The 23,238-nt window shown below is 34.8% G+C and overlaps 3 protein-coding genes across 8 annotated transcripts in view; 1 reads left to right on the top strand and 2 right to left on the bottom strand.

Annotated features, from left to right (window-relative positions):
- Nucleotides 1–23,238, bottom strand: part of LOC139970046 (uncharacterized) — a 320,960-nt gene that overhangs the window by 7,919 nt on the left and 289,803 nt on the right. For 3 of the 4 annotated variants that reach the window (XM_071975650.1, XM_071975648.1, XM_071975649.1), the window contains 3 exons: nt 21,059–21,264; nt 15,265–15,344; nt 6,940–10,363 (listed from right to left, as the gene is read on the bottom strand). In XM_071975650.1, coding sequence (XP_071831751.1) covers nt 10,158–10,363; nt 15,265–15,344; nt 21,059–21,264 — 492 coding nt within the window. In that variant the 3' untranslated portion in view covers nt 6,940–10,157. Of the gene's footprint in view, nt 1–17; nt 80–2,977; nt 3,014–6,939; nt 10,364–15,264; nt 15,345–21,058; nt 21,265–23,238 lie in introns of those variants that run through there. The other variant, XM_071975647.1, reaches the window with a different exon arrangement.
- Nucleotides 1–23,238, top strand: part of LOC139970082 (uncharacterized) — an 892,672-nt gene that overhangs the window by 609,142 nt on the left and 260,292 nt on the right. The window lies entirely within an intron of this gene.
- The window catches only part of LOC139970064 (uncharacterized), a 156,937-nt gene that overhangs the window by 67,629 nt on the left and 66,070 nt on the right, over nt 1–23,238 (bottom strand). The window lies entirely within an intron of this gene.

Below are 23,238 nucleotides of genomic sequence, written 5' to 3'. Positions count from 1 at the left end.
CAGCTGTATTGACTTACAGTTACTTGCGTCTTGCCTAAAAGTCCTCCAAGCTCCACTGACAACTCTTCTCATCGAATCCCTAAACAAGAGGAAAAATAAGTAATGAATATGTATAAGTTAACACAGAAACAAAGACAATGCAGTTTATAGTTAAATATTGTTAATCATCATATGCATCCATATTAAAAGTGTTATTTCAGATAAATCGAGTCATGTTACATTAAACTTTGCATGTTTCAAATTTCTTGGAAATTGTTGTCCTGTTCATTATTATTAATTCAGTTATTGTTTTAGGGATTCCTTACGAGTACGTCTTGCAAATATTTTGTTACTGAACATGATATACACATGAAGGCTAAATCCATGAAACCATGGTCACCTATTATGTGGTCGCTCTGATTCCATGCTCGAAAGGATTTGTGAAGATTGAATTCTATAAAAAAAGTTCTACTGTTTGCTTGAAATATTCCAAATAAGTATATAAATAACAAAATGAATAGCATATGTCAACCCATATTGACTCATAGCACGAGGATAATATCCTTTCCCAGTCTATAAAAAAAAAAATTATGTGTAAAACAGGATTACTGTACAAGAATCAGTTCACTTATCTCCACCCCATCCTCTTCCCTGCCGGTAACCATCAAATGACCCTATTCAGGGGATTTCCCCTTGATATCACGATGACTCAATCAATGCAACCCAATGTACTATCACACATTGGTGCGATGCAGGGAACTGTTCCGTTCTGTTTATAAGCTGATCCCGTCTAGCTGAGTAGCCATTTTCAATTAAATTGCAAAGTTTAACATTCTCATTATTTTGGAAATTTGACAATCCCTTTCAAACATTAATTTAATCGTTACAGAACCATATCCAGGTCACTCAGCTCTCATTATGTGATTCTTTTTTAAGAATTCACAAATGTAGGAGACAAATCAAATTGAACATGACTCATCCCTTCTTCCTGTAGAACTTTGAAACCAATCGGATCATTTCGTGTACAAGTGAAGTAAATGTTGGGTAGGCCGTGTCACTACTGGTGTAGGTTTAATAAAGAAATTCCCTGAATTGACCATCATTTACATGTAACGGGATGGTTATTTTAGTTGATTCTCTTAATCATGCTAGACCGGGTTCTGCTTTATGTTTTGTTTTGACGGAACTTGTGTTATCATCAGCATATTTTATCTTCAGTGGAAAGCTATTAACGGCGGTGCTTTTCAATCATAAGGTCCCGAGTTCGAGTCACTCCAAAATTAATGAATGTCGTCCAGTAACAGACAATTAATAATAATGGACGTTAAATATGAGTCTAAGAGACTGACTTCGGTCAGCTTGCGGCTTTGATAAGCCAATGATGGCTTATTTGCGAGTTCCTGCTTGCAGGAGGATATAAAATACATACATTAACAGTGTAGGTGTTAATTATAAATGCATATTATAGTGCGAAAGACTATTAACAGTTTAAGCGTTAAATACGAAACACAGAGTCTTTCTTGCTATCGTTACTTTATTTCCCAAACTATAATTTAATCATCGATACATCGTTCTGATTTATAAACCAGTCTAATTAACCGTTTCAATAACACCAGTTTACAAATGAACGGTGGAAGGGGGAGGGGAGAGGCAGACTCAGACCGATGGAAAAAAAAAGTATAATTTTAATTCACTGCTAGCTCATTTTGACTAACTGAAAAAAGGTTTGGTAAAATATAAAGAAATTGGCTTTCATTTTGCAACAACAAAAAACAGACTAAAAACCACCGTAAAAAAATTAACTGTACCAGGGTTGTGCTAATAAATCGTAAATTAATTGAGATAAGAACCAGCGTAAACCATCTCGAAATCTTACTTGAGGCTTTGAACTGACACACATTTGGGAAGTATATTGATCAATAAATGTATTTTTTAAGTTTATGTTGGAAGAGAGTCAACTCTCATGCACGCAGCTTCTTCCAAATCACTATAGTGTCGTTAGCTACCTACACCGTTGTGTTCATGTCTTTTATATAAACGGACCCGAACTGGAGCTTACTTGATGCACCCCTCCTCCATTTAATCCACTCTGTAAGGGATTACAATATGACGTCATCAATCAGTCACTAAAACATCAACCGTTCATTTCTACTAGTTTCCTCATATGTCATACGACAACAGTTCGCTCCGATTTAGTGATTTTATAACACAGTGTATGCTCTTGTTTCACAATACTTCATGATGCTATTACCCAACGGATACAATCCTAAACCACCCCCATCCCCTCCGCGACCCCAGGGAATGATTTTATTATATTAAAAAATACCGGAGTAGAGATTTATGGTAGATTTGAGTATAGACTTCTACAGTTAGCCCTTTGTGTGTAGAGAAAAATGTTACCCTATAAAAGTGAGATTCAAAATGTTTTTTTTTTTTTTTTATCAGTTCCTTTTACGGTTAATAATCTGTGAAAAAACTTTCACGGAGAAATTAATGAACAAAGGATTTTCTACAAGAAATTTATAAATATCTTCTTTGATACTTTTTGAATTGGTAACGAATTATGATATGCACATCAGCAGAGTGAAATAAAATAATCATGAAGCATCTACCAGCGGGAGGGGATTGACAGTTTAAAAGTTATTTTCCAATATTGTGTGAGGCTTGTAACGCTCCATAACACCGGACTAAACTTATTTTAAAGTCTATCCGTTTCTTTGTTTATCATTTCTTTGTGTGTGCGGAAGTAAGATTATTTAGGCCGCATCTAAACTTGACATTGAGAACAGTGCTATCTTCATTGCGAGGTATAAACTTGTAACTGCCCTATCTGAATTCCCTGTTCGATACACGACATATATAGAAATCTTTCCCCCCTGATGAGAAACAAAATCTAATGCTCTTTTGTTTAATTTATTTCACATTAATTAATGCCTCTTTGTCTATTATTAAAATTACCGTACTAATTAACAGGAACATGAACCTATGTCTCTCTTACCTCTTCTCCTGGTAGATTGCCCCTTTCGTCAGAGGCCTGAAAGGAAGAGAAATGATATATTCATGAGATTTTGAAAATGAATTTCAGGAAAATATAATATGGCAAAGCAAAAATGTATAAGTTAGAAAGATATATCTTCACAAATATCACAGAAACCTATTCCTGGCAAGTAAACGCACATCTACATTGAACACCCTAAAGTCAATAAAGGAGACAGACTCGTCAATGTAAGATACACGGACTTAATAACAGAATATAAACATCAGCTTTATAGGGAAGACATAGTTAGTTTTAAACACGTCATCAGACACTGAGTGACGTCATCAGACACTGAGTGACGTCATAATGATGAGCTTCTCACTAAGATGATCAGATAGATACCATGAACGATATAGAAGATGTCGAGGAGGGTAAAGAGGGCAGTATTCAAAGATAGACACCAGAACATCGTTGTTGGATCGATGTAATGGCAAAAACAAAGCCAAATATTGAGTAACTCCTCCCCCTTCGTCTTAGATATTCTGTTTCTATCGTACTGGTTGATCGTGAAGAGATAACCATGACAGTTTAGGAAATGTACAAATAAAATAAGAAACACAAGGGGAGAATTGAATAGACTAGTGTAGATCTTTTAACCTTTAAAAATATCATAAAATATATAATCCCTGCACAGATTTTTTCTTTCTAAATTTACCCTGGGTGTGTGTATGTTTAATTGATAGTTTTTACATGCCACATAATCAGTTTTCCAATAGTTGTCTCTTTCTGTTCAACGTTAGGCAAGGAACACTTAGACCAGGAAGCGACGGTCTGTAAATTAAGGAATATATTGGGTTTGTGTAACCGATGCGCCCTGTGTGTCTATTAGACTAGTATTGGCAGAAACCACGTGCTGGACTTGATTTGGATTGCTCATATACTCTATAGAACTCTGTTCGGACTCGAGAGTGCCATATTCGAACCAAGTGGTCTCAAACTTGGCTCTGAATAAAGAATATTTGGACTCTACCACATCAGAGTGTTTCTCATACTATAACATACCAATATATTGAATGGTTCTGTTAGATATTAAGTACTAAGAACAATAGGAACCATGTGAGGATACAAGGCCCGGAAGTAACATTATATTATCGTTAGCACTTGAATATAATTATGAAGATACAATAGTTAATTTGCCGGGTGGTAAATTTTACAAAATCAGCCACATTACCAGGTAATTTGAACACCCCCCCCCCCCCCTTGTCATCCCACTCGGGCCTTAGCTCTTTCGAAATATTATCAGTTATTCAAAATAATACAAATATTTTAAAAACACTATTATTTCAGATTCACCGTTGCCTTTTTTTTTTGGTATCATAATGCTGCTGCTTATTCATAGTACTGTACATAAAGAGGATGGTACAAAGAGGATGGTACGTTTCTTGAAAATTAAATAAAAACCTTAAATTTAATCTTTTAGTTACACTTTTAAGTAGTCACCTCTCCTTTAATTTGCCTAGTATGTTAAAGTACATCAAGTTGATGAAACCTACCTAAAAATATATTTGTTTCTTAGTTTCAAGTTAAACCCAGATACGTCCTTTCATATATAAGCCTGCTTGGACCCACACATTCATATCAGTCACGTATATACACATTAATCTAAATTGATAAAGAAATATAATCAATATGGATCCCTCAAATCCCATTACAACTCAAACTACTAAGTAACATTTAATGATTGTTGTATTGCTGCTTGCAGTGACGTCAGACGTAAAGATTCTAGAGATGAAAATTATCCATCTATATTTTCACCAATAAAACAGTTTTTGACTGAGAGCACGATGGATTCATTTTGCTTTATATATTATAATCTGTCTGAATATTCCATAATTTAAAATTGAGAATGCTCATTGATTCACAGGGCAATTACTTCTATAAGGAGAGCATATAGGGGTCTACATGCGGAGAAAGAAGGACAACAATAATTAGGAAATAGGACGAAAGTGCTGGAGTACGAGCGTGGAAGGGAGACTTAATTAAGTTTCATTCATGTGTACCATACCTCATGTTATTGCTACCATACATCGTCACAAGGGTGCTATCGTATACGTTGTATTGGGCGATATATACATCCTGGACAAATAAGTCCTCGTCGTTGGACAAAAGAAAATTTAAAAAAATAATATAATTATCGTCACTTCAGTTCGGGACCTAGCCCCTCCCCCACCCCCCCCCCATAAGAATCTCTCAGGAAGTTGTATTTCATCTTTGATATGTTCATTGATATATTACACATCAAACCAGAGAACGTATGTTATTACGATAATTAGGCAAGACATGGAATTTTATGACCGATTGTCTTTAATTCGGTTCAAGTTTACTTAATCAGAATGTCTTAACGTGCGACGTGTGATTATAGGAATTAACACTTAATTAATGCCTATCTGAACATTTACGGTTGTATAAGGTTTCGTTTCATTTTCAATGCATTATATATTACACAACGCATATGGCTGCTTTAGAAACACATACATATGTTTCCAAATAAGATGAAAGGGCGTTGAAAGAGAGGAGTAGGGACAGTTTAATAAAACATGGAAAGTAGTTTTCTAGCACCAACAGAAAGTTGAGCAAAATACGAAGCTTAGGATGATAAAAGAGTGATGAAAACTTTGTAATATCCTCACCTGGGTTTCTAAAGTATACTGTGAGCCCGACAGGAAGTAGACACTTGGCAACATGTAGCATTGCGCCCATTTCAAGAATTTCGGGTAAAATGAAGATCATATCCTAGATTAACGCTCTGTCCTACCGTGACCTGTATTATATAATTATGTCGCATACCTCACTGGTCTAAAACAGTTTAAAACAGATCTAATGAGAATATTCAACAGAATCTTTTATGTCAATATCTTAAAGTTAGAAAATCACCAAGACTAGTTTGAAGTCTCTATATAGCTATGCATACGCATATGCGTGGGAGCCCAATTTGATTTGGGAGAGCTGTAACAACTTGCCAGAAAAATAAAACACATTTTTTTCGTGCGCTTACAACATCTTATTTCACATATTATATAGGTATATGCCTCGGTTATTACATCGCATGCCAATTACATACAACCATTTGCCTTCTTGTAACCCTTCCGTATTGTTTTTTTGGGCAAGTCGTTACAATAATAATGATCATAATAGAATCAGTTTCACCATTGAAAAACACGTTGCAATTTATTTTCTTTCAGTAGGTGCCCGAAAAATTATCAGCATATTGCCCGAATTTTCACAAAACTATTTGATTGGGGGGTTTTAGCCCCCCCTAGCCCCCCCACCTCTTACACATATGTTTATACTGTAGCACTTTCATCCATATAACTAGTCTTAGTCCGTAGCGACTGCAACGGAATACCTACAGCGATATAGACTATATGACTATGTGTTGTCTGTTATACCAGACAGTCGTATATCTGTAAATCAGCTTAGTCTGTACTTTAGACAAATCCATGTTATGACATCGTCAAAGGTGATGTTTCAGTTATAGCATTGCTTATACCATTTTGATCGCGAGGGATAATTCGATCAACAATAACGGTGTATCAAAAAGATAAAATCAGATTAAAAATTCTCAAAATTATAATATGTAACATTTACAGCTCTTCCGTTAACTAATTATTCCTTTTAGCGTTTTGATTGGACATTTCCTATATAGAGTAGACATGAAGACATATAGAACACCCATTGTATCCTGCACTTTAACTGTCTTTTAGTTAAATCTAATAGAACGTTACACAATTCTCATATCCTGCCAGAAAATGGAATAAAGCCATTAGGAACTTATTTTATTGGCTCTGTTTGAATAAACTTTAAAAGTTTATTCAAACAGAGCCACTTGAAACCTTTTCTTTTATAGATTACTTTTAGCAACATTAAGTTTCAAGTATTTATTAACCTTTTACTTTCCTATATTTACGTTCATATTGATGTACATATTTGTTTATTTCTTAATCTTTCGTTCTCATGTTTGAATCTTTTATATTTATACTGGTGAAAACGGTAATAAAATGTTAAATATATTCGGCGATTGTAATAGATTCGAGTTGATATTTCCTACGGAAGCTCTAAGTGTACATGTTATTTGTTCAACGGTATAGCAATATTATAGTAGGAACTATGAATCTGACCGATTGTAATTAGCCTCAGCAGACGATGAGAATACAAACAACTTCAGCCCCAATTATAACATGAATAAGAAGGTGAAGCTAGTATCATGTCATGACATGTGTAATAGTTCTGATTTAAGTTCGGATGATGGTAAAAAACAACCAGGTTTTACATGCGTTCAAGCATCTATCAAAGTTATAATAAGTCATCAAACTGATGAAAACTTTTGAGTGCTATTTGATGGCGATGAAGTTGACATTGTAAACGAAACCAGCTATGTAAATGTTACATTCGTTAAGTTATTCTTGTCATTCAACCATTGCTATAAACGGATCATCCAGCTTCTCCAAAGGAGAGTCTAATGTACATCTAAAATACTTTTTCACAAAATGCAGTATAAGCAATATACGGCACGGGCTTAGGATGTATATATATCCGTGACGCAGTATCTTGAAGAAAAAAAAGACTGATTGATGTGGGTGATCTTTATGAACATTGTGTTCGTATACAGCGTCACAAATTACGTGTCCGGTTCTTTGGTTACCATGGTATCTAGACAACAGAACGAAGCAGTAGTACAATTGCCCCACATACTAACTAGCATTATGGTCTTGTTGTGTAAATGTGCGTAAAAAGTGATTTAATCACAGCTCCACCGAATCATTAGTAACGATTTATACCACAGAGCAAACCTGGTACCACTACAAACATATATTTACAAGATCTTTTTTTTTTTACAGTTTATTTCAATTAAAGAATATAATACTTTTACGAATTCCAAAATAGTCTTCAATTTTCTTTCATTTTATCAATAAACGTATCACCTCTTCCTTCATTAATATCAATCGCCAAAATGTCCAGCATTCGCATTCTGGAAAACTGTGAGTCTGATGTTCACAAGCAATTTCGTTTATCTATGCAATCCACACACAAATGATCGGCAATGACAACCAGTTTCTAATATGATTTTAAAACCATTGAAAGAACAACACAATTCAAATCGCGCTGCTTCGCATCGGTCAACGTACGTTACATTACCAGTTCATCTTCATTTCTGACCCAAAACATAACTGGTTTGTTAATGTCTTATACACATTAGTGTACGTGGAACCGTCGCAGAAACATTTACCTTGATAAATAATGTTTAAACAGTAGTGATCGTTCAAATCCCCTGAAGCTATGTACGTCAAAATGTTTACACTAATCTAGATAAGTAGTAACTTAAACTATAGTTATCATTCAAATCTCTTGAAACAATTAGAGAGAACTGAGTTAATAATTGAGTAAGATTGAACTTAGAAGGAAGAGGAGCAGAAATGGACATTTGCAGCTTCTGCACTTTGTGTTGTTTTTGCTACAATCTGCTGGTAGCAAACTTGGCAGTATAAGGAAGATAAGAACCTTGAAAACATAATGTTACTTCAGTACACCGAAATCCTAACAGCGGGAAGGTTAAAGTTATTAACAAATATTCATGACACTAAATTTGTGGGACACAAAATTGTCTAACTCTGGTTAAGCAACAAATAATTCAAATCAGGAGCAGTCATTTGGTTGTAACAATATGTCTATACCTCTTAGTTAGTTGCAGAATATCCAATATCCAATTCTACAAATACATGGTTTGGTCAAATTTACAACCTATTACGTAATAGGCAGTTTTATTTCATGTTAAGAAATACGTTTACCCAGTGACTTAATTCTCACCTTTATTTATCTTTAGCCATTCCCCAACTTTTCATTGACTTATACAGTTGGGGTAGATCACCCAAAACTCTGTCCCTGTAATCAGCTGCTAAAATTATCACATGCCAATCATGTACTTTTGAATTAATTCGCTAAAACAGCACAAAATTTCAACAGTGAATTTGTTCAGTAATTACTGGAACGAAGACAACTTATTTAAAGCTTACTATCATTTAGTGTTGAAATGATGTTTGGAAGGCTCCCGTAAAAGTGAACAAAACCACTTAAAATCATAATACAGGGGCAGCTAAACTGGGCATCTATACTGGACATCTATACTGGGGCAGCCCGGGGCATCTATAAAGGGGCAGCTATACGGGATAGCTATACGGGGCAGCTATATGGGGCGGCTATACAGGGGAAGCTATATGGGACAGATATACGGTGGAAGCTACACAGGGGCAGATATACAAGCACAGCTATACGGGCAGCTACACCAAGCTACAGGGTCGGTTAAAAAGACTGTTATACGACTGTTACATCTGATGTATGTGTTATGGTTAACATATTCACCAAAATTAAATGAACATAACAAACTTGACATTGTTCATAACAACCCGCACAAATAAACAAACGGCATAAACATCAACATATTGCACAATATGTAACAAACCTGTCTAAATGTATACCTTTTAGCTGAAGTTTTTTAGCTGATATTCATGAAAACAGTGCTCTTATCACCCGACCCCATCTATTCTCTTTTACAGCTCTCATTCCTCAATTTTCTCATCATTTCTAGCATAAAGCGATTTGAACTCAGCTTTTCTTTGAATGCTGATAACGTTGTATCTTTACAAATTGAAACTACTAGAACCGAGTTTCCTTTACTCATTGCTGCATCTTTGCATACAGTGACAGCTGCCATTAAATGAGTTTTAGAGATTGAACAACATATGCATCGTCAACAATGTAACAGTTTCATAGGAACGTTATTGAGGAGCGAAGCTAAAACACGATCATATTGATTTTGTTTCTTACACTTTGATCTAACTCTATATGTTCCATTGTTATAAATATGTACCGTACTTGTGGAGAATTGTTTTACTGATAAAGTAGTTGTTTGAGTATAATGATAAATACACGGGTCTACACAGGCGCGTATCCAGGATCTTCTAACCCGGTGGGGGGGGGGGGGCGAGTTACTATCTACACGGAGTCCCTCCATCGGTTGGCGCGCAGCGTATAAGAAAATTTCTGGTTTTGATACCCCCCCATTTTATATTTCATACAGACGACAATCTCCCCCACCCACCAACGCTACCCCAACCAGTTCCCGTAATGGGAAAATATAAATTGCTTATGAAAGCTTATAATGTTGACAGCAATCATGTACACTTAACCGCCACATGTTATCACTATGTTGATATAAATAATTAATGTGAATGAAAAACAGAGGGCGGACTTGCATTATCAGCAATAGCTGCCATAAAGGTGAATTGTCTGTTACCTGCCATCGACCGGTCTGCAAGTTTAGACGACGATAAGGTGTGCTCAAATTCCAAACTGTATGAATAAAATGAAAGAGACATATGAATAGTATCAGTGCATGCTTAATCTTTGCTGGTCTGGATTGATAAATATAAACATTATATTCAACAAATCTATATTTCCACTCGATGCCAAATTCATATCAGCTGAGTAATCAATCTAGTTGATTCTTCAATTTGTATCTTATCAGTTTACTATCATTATCATCTCAGTAATATAGCTGATCATTTTACAACTATTATCCTCTTAGTTATATAACCAATCAGTTTAGAATTGTTATCATCTCATTAATATATCTGATCAATTATACACTAAGCCTGCAAGGAAAACACCCCCATTCAAACATAAACATTTCTTGTACTAAATTAAGAAACCAAAGCTTGCTAGTCGATTATTTGCTGCTCAGATCAAGAATAATAATCCATGGGACGATGAACTGATCAGAGAAGGCTCAACTTCAGTGACGTCATCACAGATTATGAAAGCCAATAATTTAAATGTTGATAATGGAAAAAATAGTATTTGAATTTATGGAGCTATAAGACTAGACAAATCATCGTGATGATCACGTGATCACATTTCCGATGTCCTGAGAGTATGTCAGTTGTGTAAACTAAGGTTTATGTGTTTTGTTTCTAGCCACTTTCTTGGGTTTTCCTTCAACTGTATTAAGACTAAAACATCAATCTCTATACTTGTCCCTTATATGCAGGAGGAAGGTTTGAATAATCTAACATCGTGTTATTATGACTTGACATGCACAATTGTAACATTGAACAGTAACACTGTCCAAATTTCTAAGAAGTTTCAAGAAACCTACCTTAAAGTCTATTATCGACGGAAGTGTTGATGGTGACAAAAAACACTTACATGTAAAGCACTATGTATGAAGATATCATATCAACATAAATTATGATTTGTGTCGTGGTTTGTCTTTCAGAACATCAATAAGGCCGTGACAAAACTACAACAAGAACTAAACAGAAATATCAGCAGCAATTGTATACAATTACAATACTTGTTGAATTGAAATAGAACAGACCATTGTAACATCTCTTTGTTTCTGTTTGTTTCCATTTTCTGATTCCGGAATCCCTAGCTTAACGGTTATGATTCGGTAACAATACTGGTGACGATATGACAAATGCTCATTTCCATTAAACTCAAGAAACACGTATCTATTTTGAATAACCATGATAATTCCTTTTTCATCAGAGACTACCATAGCCTGCAGCATAGTTGCATCCATGATAATTTACATGACCCAAGCGAAGGATGACAAAATTCTCTTGAGCATTATTTTTATTTAATGAGTAAAAACAGTCTAGGTCTGAGTCGGGTACCCGAATACCTGGGTACCCGACTTAACATTCGTGTACCCGAGTCGAAAACACACAAAACGGGTAACCGTTTTCTGAGAGGGTGGTCGCGTAATTGCTACGCGATAGCTTTCATGATTTCATGTATTGATTAATCAAGACACGCGAATACGGAAGATTAATTTAATGAAATAACTTTCTTGTAGTGTAGATGGCTGTTTAATTGCTTACAATTTCTAGTTTTAGCCATTCGTAATGGGTTTTTTTTCCTGTGTGGATAAAATCACTCAACACTGAACACGAAAATATGATACCGGTGAACACTACTCAAAATTGAAATCTTTAATCCATCGAAGCAGCAACTGTGTACGTACGATACTATATTACCTCTTCAAAACATAGCACATACTTTCCAAACAATTGCTAACAATAGCTAATTGAAAGTTATATACAAGGCTACGTTTGTGTATGTGTGTATATGTGTGTATAAAAAAAAAACGATTTGGTGTTAGGCTAGCATGTGGTCGAAGATAGCAGTAATAATGAAACTATTCCATGGATAGCTTAGTTCCAGCCAACTGCCTTACAATTTGAGCAAATAAGCAGATTCTTAGTCTAGCTTTTCTCATTGACTTAGGCTGGTGGTTGACTACTATGGGGTCAAAGATAACAGCAATAACGAAAGTATTCGGTGAATATTTTAGTGCCGGCTAACTGCGACACAATTTAAGCGAATAAACAGATGGTTTGACTAGATTTCAATGTTGACTCTTTGTGATTTTAGCCTACCATGTATTTGGAGATTTGTAGGGATTTTACGAAAACATAGTTTGTCGAGTGCACGTGTCTTTGTTGTCATCAAGCAGCTAGCTCTGGTAGTCCATAGCAAGTGCTTTCCTCTCATAGTTATAGCTACTGTATACGTTCGTGCATGCGTGAATAATGGAATTCTCAAAATTGCTATATTTTTTCAATCATTTGTTAATAGAAGGAAAGACTGGCAAGGACATTTACGGGATGTTATAAGATGGATTATAGACGGGAAACAAAACAAAAACAATCACGGCTTTTGACTAAACGTTTATTCCAAATACGATCGTTTAGCGATGAATCCCTACATGGTCACAGCCGGAATGTATGTTTAATTCAAGTTGAGAGCTGAAATTTATTACGAGAAATCCTGACTTGGCAACTTTTGACATGCATGATTTGAAATCATATTGTGGGAATCTCGCAATCCCGCGGCTAATGCGAACCTTGTATTGTAGTAAAAGAAACAGGCGCAAGTATTTTTATGAAAGGTTTTTTCTTTATTTCATGTGCATTTTCATTGTTATTTATTATACACCAAAACATGATATTCAGTTGTTCATAACAACATGAGTATCGCTTGAAAACGTATATTTCGGAGATGTAATGTAAGGTGTCATAGTGATCTGCCATGTATGTACATAATACATTGTTTTTGACTAGCGACGTATATAACATTAAAGCAAGACTCACATATACTGTAGCTCTTTAGTCAAATCACCCCACCCCCACCCACACTCCCCCCCCCAAAAAAGAAATACCGTAACAACCAACGAGTAAATAGCACATAAGCAAGAAGCGCGGCGTGAAGTATTTATACCTGCCCTCCTGCACCCGACCTCTCGCCTGTACTTGTTTCTTCCTAGTAATGCAATTGGTTAGTTTTAATTAACTTAAACGATTACAATGAATCATATAGCGTCTACAATTTTTTTAGACGTCTGTAGACAAGATGGTGAACCATACAGATCAAACATTACTGATCTGTTCTTGTATTTACGCGTTGACCGATGAATAAAACTATACTTGAATTGTATCTGAATCCCTCTCTTAACTACTACTTGCAAGATTAGTGGTTTCTCAAATATTAAGTTAAAACTTCGACAGATAACACGCGGTAAATGGAATAAAATATAGATCGTTACATCAGGGAGTTGTTATTCCATAACAACTCCCTGGTTACATCATTCAGTGTATAATGCCGATGTAAAACTGTACCGAATCGATACACAATATGTATATTGATGGCTTGAATAATTAATAAGCATAAAGCCTGTTTCACGCACTTCTCGCTTTGTATGTAGATTTACAGACCGAAAACGTAAATTAGATATTTTTCTTCGATAGTTTAATGTTATTAAAGGGTGTGTGGCGAAGTCCCCGAAAAGGGGCAGAATTTTTAAATATGGTTGTCAGGAAGAAACTTAACTTCAAGATTGTACAGAACTTTTCTGATAGCTCAAGCGGGGTTGAGGGGCTTTCTATGGAATATATTTCAAGCCCTGGTTGGTTCAGGAGGGGAAGCCCATTGAAGATTTTACATTTGGTGATATCCTCTATTCTCTCGTAACTTTAGTTTAAAGCACTCAAAAACAAAACAGATGTAATAAATAAATTATCTAAAATCTATTATGTATTCCAAGCAGGCTGGTGGGAATCCGCTGGACTTAAGCTGCACCCTTTGAAGATAGTTTCTCTTGAAGAAATTTTGAAACACGGAAATCTATCTATGAGAAGAACTCAATTTTCAGCGGATAGTAGTGTTAGGCCCCGGTGGGCGGGGGTGTTAGCAGGGGGTGAAGCCTCTGGAAGCTGCTTCATTTTATTAGCCAAACATGATCCAAATCTGGGGAACTGTAGGCGTAAGGGAGTTACAGACAGACCGATTCTGTTTTTTCTTCGTTTTTGTATTATAACTCTTACTTTCCTAAGTGTATAAATGGAAAAAATATAATATGGTTTTAAAATTCACATATAGTGTTAAATGCTTTCCCTCATATCATTACCCACATATTATTTCTATAAATACTTGTTCAAGGCAAAATCATGCATGTATGTTAATGTTCGCCAATACATGTAGATTGTACTCTTTTCAAGCGTCGATCAAGGGAGTGATGGGGTGTCTCCCCATCACCCCGCAACCTACCACCACGCATTCAATAGTTAAAACACAATGTTGAGTTTAGATTTAGATATTAGATATGTCAAGTCAGATAAGTCAAATTTTGACTCACAAGGTATGATTTGAAGTCTAAACTTCCCCTTTTCCTGGGGAACGACCACAGGTGTGGATGTGTTTAAATGTGTAAGTCTAACGGGTGGGGGGAGGGGGTGTTGGTAGACTCCGAGGGGCACAAATTACTTCAAAACCTTAAACAATCATTGTCGCTGTGTAATTAAGTTGCCCAAAGTGTATGATACCACTACTTTTTGGAAAGAGATTTAAAGCATCAATTGATGTGATGGCTTCTCACAAAAATATCTTATAGTGCAGTGATCTCGAAGGAGCGAAATGAAAGGAATATGACTTATCTCTTAAATCAACTAAGCCAAGCAATATGAAGTGTTGTTACATTTCTATTATTCAGTTCGTTGTTTACTATCACAAGACTCTGTTCTGGATGTCTCCTTCATATAAAATGACAATCATGTGTTGCTGATTCATTACTCTCTTGTATGTAAATCAACAACAATCAACAAGTCAAAAGAAATTCACATAGTTGGTAAGGCCTTAATTAAATGTAAGACATATTAAGTGTGTCCATTATGACGTCATTGTGACAATACCTTTCACATTTCTTGATTTCAAGGATGATGGAATGGATCCAACCGGAATAGTGTCTGGCATAGTGTAGCCAAAACCAAACCTATGGAGAGAAGTAGAATAATCATCGTGTAAGATGTAGAAGACGTAGAGGAATGTCCTCCTAGTCAGGTTAATTGTTTACTAAATCATTGAAGATAAACAAAGTAAACAACAAACATGTAGAAATACAACATTGTACACAATAAACTAAGTAAACGGAGCAAATCATTGTAACAACCGCTTGCCATTTTCCGCTCGGATCACGTGATTTTTATCGTATGTTATTTTCGGTAAATTGATTGTTAATAAAGATCGTTTTCGTGAACCCTTCTCACTTTTAAATGAGAACTAAAATGTCTGAGATTGTTAGAGTGCAGTGGTAAAATATAAAATCTAGAAATTATGAATCTTAAAACTGATAATTGTTTCTTAACCTCAGAATAGTTTAAGATGCTACAAATTACAATTTTTCAACGTAATTTCGGAATGACAAACCTGCACAATCTTGCACTAAAACGGAGGAGAAATATAAGGTAGAGGGATAGGAGGGTCGAGGACATAGCAACATTCTTTACTGGGCGCAACAATTTGTCATCTCGGGTTGAAGTTAAACACAAATTGTTACTATTATATGATATACCAACGTTATTTAAGTATTTATTCAATATCTACCTTCAATAATTTTATCACATTGCTCGCATTGTTTTTGTCTTTGATCTAAATCAAATTCTACAAAATTATAACATTTTTGTGGAGTTGATAATAATGACCTTAACCATTACACAATCGAACCTTCCTATTCAACTATGTTCTCAATGAAGAGCTGCATGTGTCCAAAATTTCCGACCCCTTCATACCGAGGAATTATTAAGACTTCCTGGTCATACTTTGTTAAGAATACGCTAATGCCATCGTCGTTGATTCGCAAAAGAAAAGTTTTATTGGAAGGTGGAGGCACAGCCACTGAGGGGAGGCAAAAGTTTTCAGCAAAAGTTTTCTTTATACCGGTACTTTTGAACTGCATATTTTATCATTATTATTATTTTGAAGCCAAATAACAAATATTTAGACATGAAGGCACTTGTTACAAACACACGACAACAAGAGGGCACTTGAGTTTATCGAGCATGAAATGAAATTATCTGGAATAACCGGTAACAGATAGTGCATAATATCCAATAAATATGTTAAAGTCTAGCTCAGTATCATCCTACCTTATACCTGAATTGCCCAGTTCTATGTAAAACACTACTCCGGGCAATGGAAAGATAATATATACAGAAGGTTATGTTCCTTGTATCTAATTAGCATAATTAACGCATAAATACTGCTACTTCTTATGTAAAACGTTTCTTTACAATCGTTAGTTTTCTGTATCTATCCAGTGACTGGTTAAAACAGGCGCGTTCGAATATTTCACTAATCTTATATATAATGTAAGGGTTATAGCGGACACAACAACTCAATGTACACATGTAGGCAATATATTGGAAATAATTGTTGCACTAATAATTTATATTGCTACAGCATTGAAAACTATTTATTAAAGGTTATATTTTAATAAAAGGGTTCTCCCCGTTTAGACCCCTCCCAACGGACGCAAGTCATATTTGGAGCCCACCCCCACCCCTCCTTTCCAAAGATAACCAGAATGCAAAATGCATTGATATTTCGATGACTTTAATGCACTAGACTTCTGCTTGTTAGTATAACCAGAACTAGCTGTTACAATAACACTATGGCATGATAACACAGGTCAGTCTACTGTACGTGGCTATACACACCTCCATCAAAACAATAGGGGTCTTGTACTCAATGTTACGAATCCACACACCAAGTATTAGAGGTATCCACGATTTTCACCGTTACATATCATGTAAAAGGTTTTTCAGAGTTTGACCTCTGGTGACCTATAGGAAATTTGACCTCACAAGCAATAGGGTTCTTGTACTCAATATGGCAAATCCATATACCATGTATCAAAAGTATCCATGATTTCTACCATGAGAAATCATGTTGTGAAGTTTTTTAGGCCTCGACAATTATTTTTGAAATTAATCGCTATTTGGCGACCGTGACTAAAAATCTACTCGCCAAATGTCACTCGCCAGTATGCCTATGATTGTTCATCAAGTCTCCAAAGTACAGAGCTGCAACATCAATACTTTCTATGAACAAAGGTTAGACAGTAGTTAGGCAGATGCATGGTGCTACGTAATTGCACATTAGAAAGATATGATTCTTTGCAGTAAGAAAATTAAAACTTTTTCCCACCAAAAGTAAGTGTTGAACAAAGTAAAACATGACGCAGAATCATAAATAAGCAGGTAGGCCTACTGTAGTGTCTCAAACAATTAAAAATACAACATCTGTAAAATACCTACGAAGATAGCTTAGCTTCTGTTACATTAGGGCTCCTCTACTTTACTATTATATTGCATTCTTATGCCTAGAGGTCTATGCGTAGAGTATTCATGTTTCTCTTCATGCGTTCTGAAAGCGTAGACTCGCGATATTTAGACACGATTACTTTACATGCTTTCACTCTAATCGCTGCGATTTGACGGGAGGAAAACCCCGGATGTGTGACCGACAGTATACAATAACCCACAGATCGTTACTAACTGTATTTCCAGGAACATAACACCTCTCCTTCGGTTTCTTTTCTGTTTTATTTTCCTTTCTTTTTCTTTTTACTTGTCGACCATGTTACTATCACAATATACTTATGTTCTGTTTTAATCAGCATACCACCATGATTCATGTAAAACATCGCAAATTATGACGCAATGAATTCATTTCAACAAGTGAATAACTGCTTCTTCTTTTTTCCTTCTCAGCAACAAAACTAAATGAACCGTGGCCATATTTACTACCTGGATATGACCCTGGCAGTTGTATAAGTGTTTATTGTGATTTTTAACTTGTAGGTTCATTCATTGTGTACCGGGGATAGAAATCTGTACTTCGTTTTGTTAGCGTGTGTTATTACTATGATGTAAACCATTTGGAAGAAAGTCTGAGGGCGATGATGACAGCCTTCTAAGCCTTTCTTAATTCGCTAAAAACAGTTGCAAATTTGAAATCGATTTCTAGTTTTCGTTATCCATTATACATTTTAAACTTCGATGGAATAGTTTAATCACTTTCGCCTGTTCTATGTAGATAAAAAATAACTAGTGCGGTATATAATTCGATATTTAAAGAGATAAAAGATCTCATCAAACGAATCTTAAAGGATCTCATGTTTTCTTGCTCGTGTTGTTGCTTGCTTGTTTATGATTTATGGCTGAGAAATATATTAACTTGGTTATTAGTACTATATTTCAGATTTGGTATAAGGCGACATGAACCTTCGAATTACTTTCTCCCTGCTAAACACGAGCAATATTTAATCTCCACCGTTTAACCGTTTAATCAACTTCACATAAAAAAAACTGTTCTCCATAAAACTAGGCAATTAAGAACCCGCAATGTTTGTAGTCACATATTAGATATTGAGTTACATTAAGAGCTATTTAATTGTGCTAATTAGGCAGACTTCCATATACCAACGAGAAGTACACAAAAAAAAAAAAACGAAGAAAGGGAAATAAAACAATCCTTCTATCAAATTAGGGAGAGGAGCAAGTGAGGGATGTATGAAACAACCAAGGAAATCAAGTTTACTCATTTAAAATATATAAACAAAGAATAATGATCAGAACACGTCGTAATATCATGGCATATGACATGCAGTATAACTGAATGGCTGTTAGATATATACCTAACCCGTATTGAAAAGATGCATTATTCCCAGCCACTGCTAGACACGGACTGACCTACTTATCGTCGGTTTCTATGGTTACGTTGTATGACAGTTACAACATTCCAGGTGTACACTAGACGCGTGTCCCATTTTTCTATTCATTATCTTTAACCCTGGCTCGTGTCATCTTTTGTTATGCTAATTAGGTATTTACGGGAGATCCAGGTGTGTTAACTTATTTTACTTTAGAAATAAATTGTTTGAATCAATCGTCTGTGCAGAAAACTATTGTAGAAGTAGAGTAGGCCTACTGTGTGTACTAAAACGGTGATGATGTTATCGGGTAGAAACGGAATTGATTTGAATGGCTCCCTAAAAAGGATGATGTGCGAAGGGGGGGGGGGGGGGGCGAAGGAAGGGGTGGTGGTGGGTACAGGTAAGATGTCTGAAGGGGAGTGAGGCAGAGGAGACGAGACTAAAATTACCCAAGAGCACACTGGGATTGGGGTAAAGTATTTAGTCTAGATAGGGAATCAACATTCTCTGTTACATTTTGTTTATAGTCAGACCAAACAAAACCCCCGAAGTGTGTTATTTCCAAGTAATATTTTTCTCCGCGGTCACAGTTATTCCCGGAATGGCGTTGTTTCACATATAACATACGTTAAGCATCGTTCGTTATCATATATTTCATTTATGTAACTACTCAATAGCTTTTGTCTTTTCTTTCAAGATTTGGGTGAGGCGCGGTTGGGGGGGGGGATGTGACGGGTGCGACTTAAATATTTTCTTTTTTTAGTAACACGTCAGCTGTAAGTTGAAGATGTTACTGATTATGTTGTGAATGGTAAAGACGGAAAGGAGAAACTTTTACGAGGTTTGATCTGTGAGAGCAAAGAAGGCGAGAGGAGGCGAGAGGAGGGGTTGGGTGGGGGGGGGGGGACTAAAATAACACTACATTGGAACGGACCAAGCAGGGACGTCATGATCGAATCAAGTATACAGTAACATTAATACGAGGAATATTAAAATATTAAACAGTTTTTTGTATAAATTTATCAATTATACAAAGTTAAAGCTCTTGGTTAATTGTGTAATTATTGTTTAAAAATTAGGATAAAATATAAGCATAAATCATAATTAAGCTTATATTGTATAACATCGTGTTTCAAACTATAAAGAAGAAATTAATGTAGTTTGAAATGGATTAAATTTGAACCTCTGAAATTTATCAGATACAGATTTGCCTTTAATTATATTTATTGTAATAATTGTTTTTTAATTTTATAGTTAACTCAATTGCAATTATATATTTCCTTCTAGTTAACTTTTATTTTGTTTTAATTAGTTAACTTATTTTGAGTAACTATTTTTTTAAATTTTGACAACTAAAACTATTTTATTGGTTGCATGCTTCTTTTGTATGCATTTCAGTTTTGCTAGAGTATTAATCTGATCAAAATTTTGAGGAGTTTATGCTATTATTGCCATCATTTTACTACTTTAAAATTAATAACGATTTTCAATCTCTTTTGTTATAATTGAAAATCAACTATTTCGGAGGTTTCAGTCAAAATTTACAGTTATTCCTTATAAAACTTTACTTTAGAATATTACTTTTACTCGCTAGAATTATTAAAATCTAATTTCCTTGTCTATATATCTCTTATTTTATCCTAATAAACATTCCTGTAATTCTAAAACCTATTTAGTTAAATTTTAACATTAAAATAAACAAAGAACATTCTAAACAACCACCACCCACCCCTACCCCTCTCTTAACAACACCATCTTAAAATATTTCCTATTAATCCATTATATTTATCATAACATTCTACAGAATTCCTATCACGATGACCTAATTATTGAACTAAATTCAACTAAACTAATTAATCCCAATCTTTGACATTAAAATACAGCTTACCTTACATTCTCTATTGTTAGTTTAATATTGATAACTTTTATTAATTAAATTAATTCTCTGTTTTACTGTTATGTTGATTCTAACATCTACACGGAATACTTACGTCAGCTCCTTCAAGCTTGTACACTGTGAGGAGTAAGACAAGATGGCCGCCAACTCTTCATTAGTTAGTCTCCTGTTGTCAGAGATCCACAGCTTCTGGAGAGAACTCAGGATAGAGAGAGAGAGACCAGACTCAAGGATAAGGTTCAGACCAGACTCACCAACTCTAGGAGAGCAGTGGTTTAGCCACACACAGGAGATAGGAATCTAGAATGAAAGAATAGAGTTACTGTTAATAGAGTAGATAGAGATAAATATATTGTATTTGGTTAGGATTAGAATAATTATTAGGATATTATAAATAATAATATAAAACGAAATAAAGATACAGGAAAGTTAAGGCGATAAACTAAGACATTTAGGTCGTGTTTATTTGTAATAAGAAATAAATTGATGGAACGGAAATATGGGATTGATTTTAAGGGGAGACAAATATAAACAGGAATAATTAGATTAGATTAGAGAAAAATAAAGTGGTAATGTAGGATTAAAGGGTTAGTTTATTGTCTTACAATTAAATTATTAATTAAAGTTTTTATAGCTAGTAAGGTTTAACAAAATAAGAATGTGCGGCTACATAATTGTTTTTATTAGTTAATAGGAAACAAATCTCAATGACGGGTTGAGAATTTTATAAGAAATGGGTAAATAATAATTGAGATTATCTATCTTTTGAAGAAAAATATTGATCAAATTTATTTGTATTTGTATTTAGAACTTTCAGAAGGAAAATGTAATTTAAAGTTATAGGAATCATGAAAAGGAAACTTCTACTCTAATTTATATCAGGTTTTTATAAAGTTTAAGGAGATTTGGAAGAAATATATTTAAATCAATAGGTTGTTTCTACTTTCTTATAATTAAAATGCATTTAGAGGAGCAGATGTACGGTAGATCAAATTCAAGTTTCAAGAGAGGTTGACGAGGCTTAAACTCAACATTTAATATACAAATTATTTAATTATTGATCCAAATCCGACTATTCTGCTTGAATTATAATTATTTCTAATTAATACGATTTGTTTAAATGATGATGTCCATCTGTGATTTGTTATTAAATTCATTTCTAAGTTACGGTTTGATTGTGACATAACTTCTAGTGGATTTTTTGAAATTTAGCTTTGTTCTTTTTTTGTGATTGTAGATATTCCGTAATTGGGTATTGCTTATGATCTTAACTTTCTAAACTTTATAGGTTTCTTCCAATTTAATAGTATATAGTACCATCCGCTTTTTACATTTTTTTTTACAAATAATATTGTTATCTGGAAACACCTCATATCCTTGAGGGTTTAATTATACTGATTAATTATTACTTTTAAGTTTAATCGGGTTGATTGGGTCTTCATTGAAATATCTTCTGTTACTATGGAGCTCATCGGGTGTGAACAGTTAGCGGGAACATTTAACGTTAGAGCTACGGCTCTGGCGAACTTCTGCTATTGAGTGTTGCAGCAGGGTAAAATAAGTGGCGCACTTTCAATTTCAAAACCATTTTACTTTTTAAATATCATGTGGCCATAAGTCTGTTGGCTTGGAAATGACGTACAGTTTTTATAATTATTTGGGCAAAATTAAGACAAAACCAGCTGTGAGTAGAACAACACGATCTAGTTTCTGCTGGAAAGGCATGGACGAAAGATTCCTTTTTAATAACTATGTATTGCATTTAATTATTATTAAACTTAAACTTGAAAACTGTTTTATAGAGGTTCAAAGCTCTAGGCCCTATACAGTATTTAACAAAACTATATTTCACAATAAGTGTCAGGTATATTGGCAGGAGTTAGGTTATTCAACTAATAATCAGTTATTAACTAACATTATTTCAGTCAGCCTGCTCAGAAAAGCTGCAGGTTTCTCACACAAGTGGCTCATATATCCCACCTGGTGGATTTAGTAAGATAGGTGATTACAATAATAATTGTGGAATGTTATAGATTGACTTGTATTCACGCCTATAGGGCTATATTATGTACGAGTAAAATCGAGTTGAACCATTTTCTGTGATTTAAATTTTTTGAATGGATAACAAAGTTCCAAAGTTTGTCTATGGATATTTTTTGTTAGCTAGAATGAAGTAATTGTTTTCGAAGTAAAGGATAGGCATCAGCTCACCTAGAATGTTAATCGCTGGTTTTATTCTTCGGTTAATTTAAGATCCCTAAAGAAGACTCAGTG

This window comes from Apostichopus japonicus, chromosome 7 (assembly GCF_037975245.1).
Source record: "Apostichopus japonicus isolate 1M-3 chromosome 7, ASM3797524v1, whole genome shotgun sequence".
In the NCBI taxonomy this organism is placed as follows: domain Eukaryota; kingdom Metazoa; phylum Echinodermata; class Holothuroidea; order Aspidochirotida; family Stichopodidae; genus Apostichopus; species Apostichopus japonicus.
The sequence above is the reverse complement of the archived record's forward strand: the minus strand, read 5'-3'. Positions and strand labels throughout refer to the sequence as shown.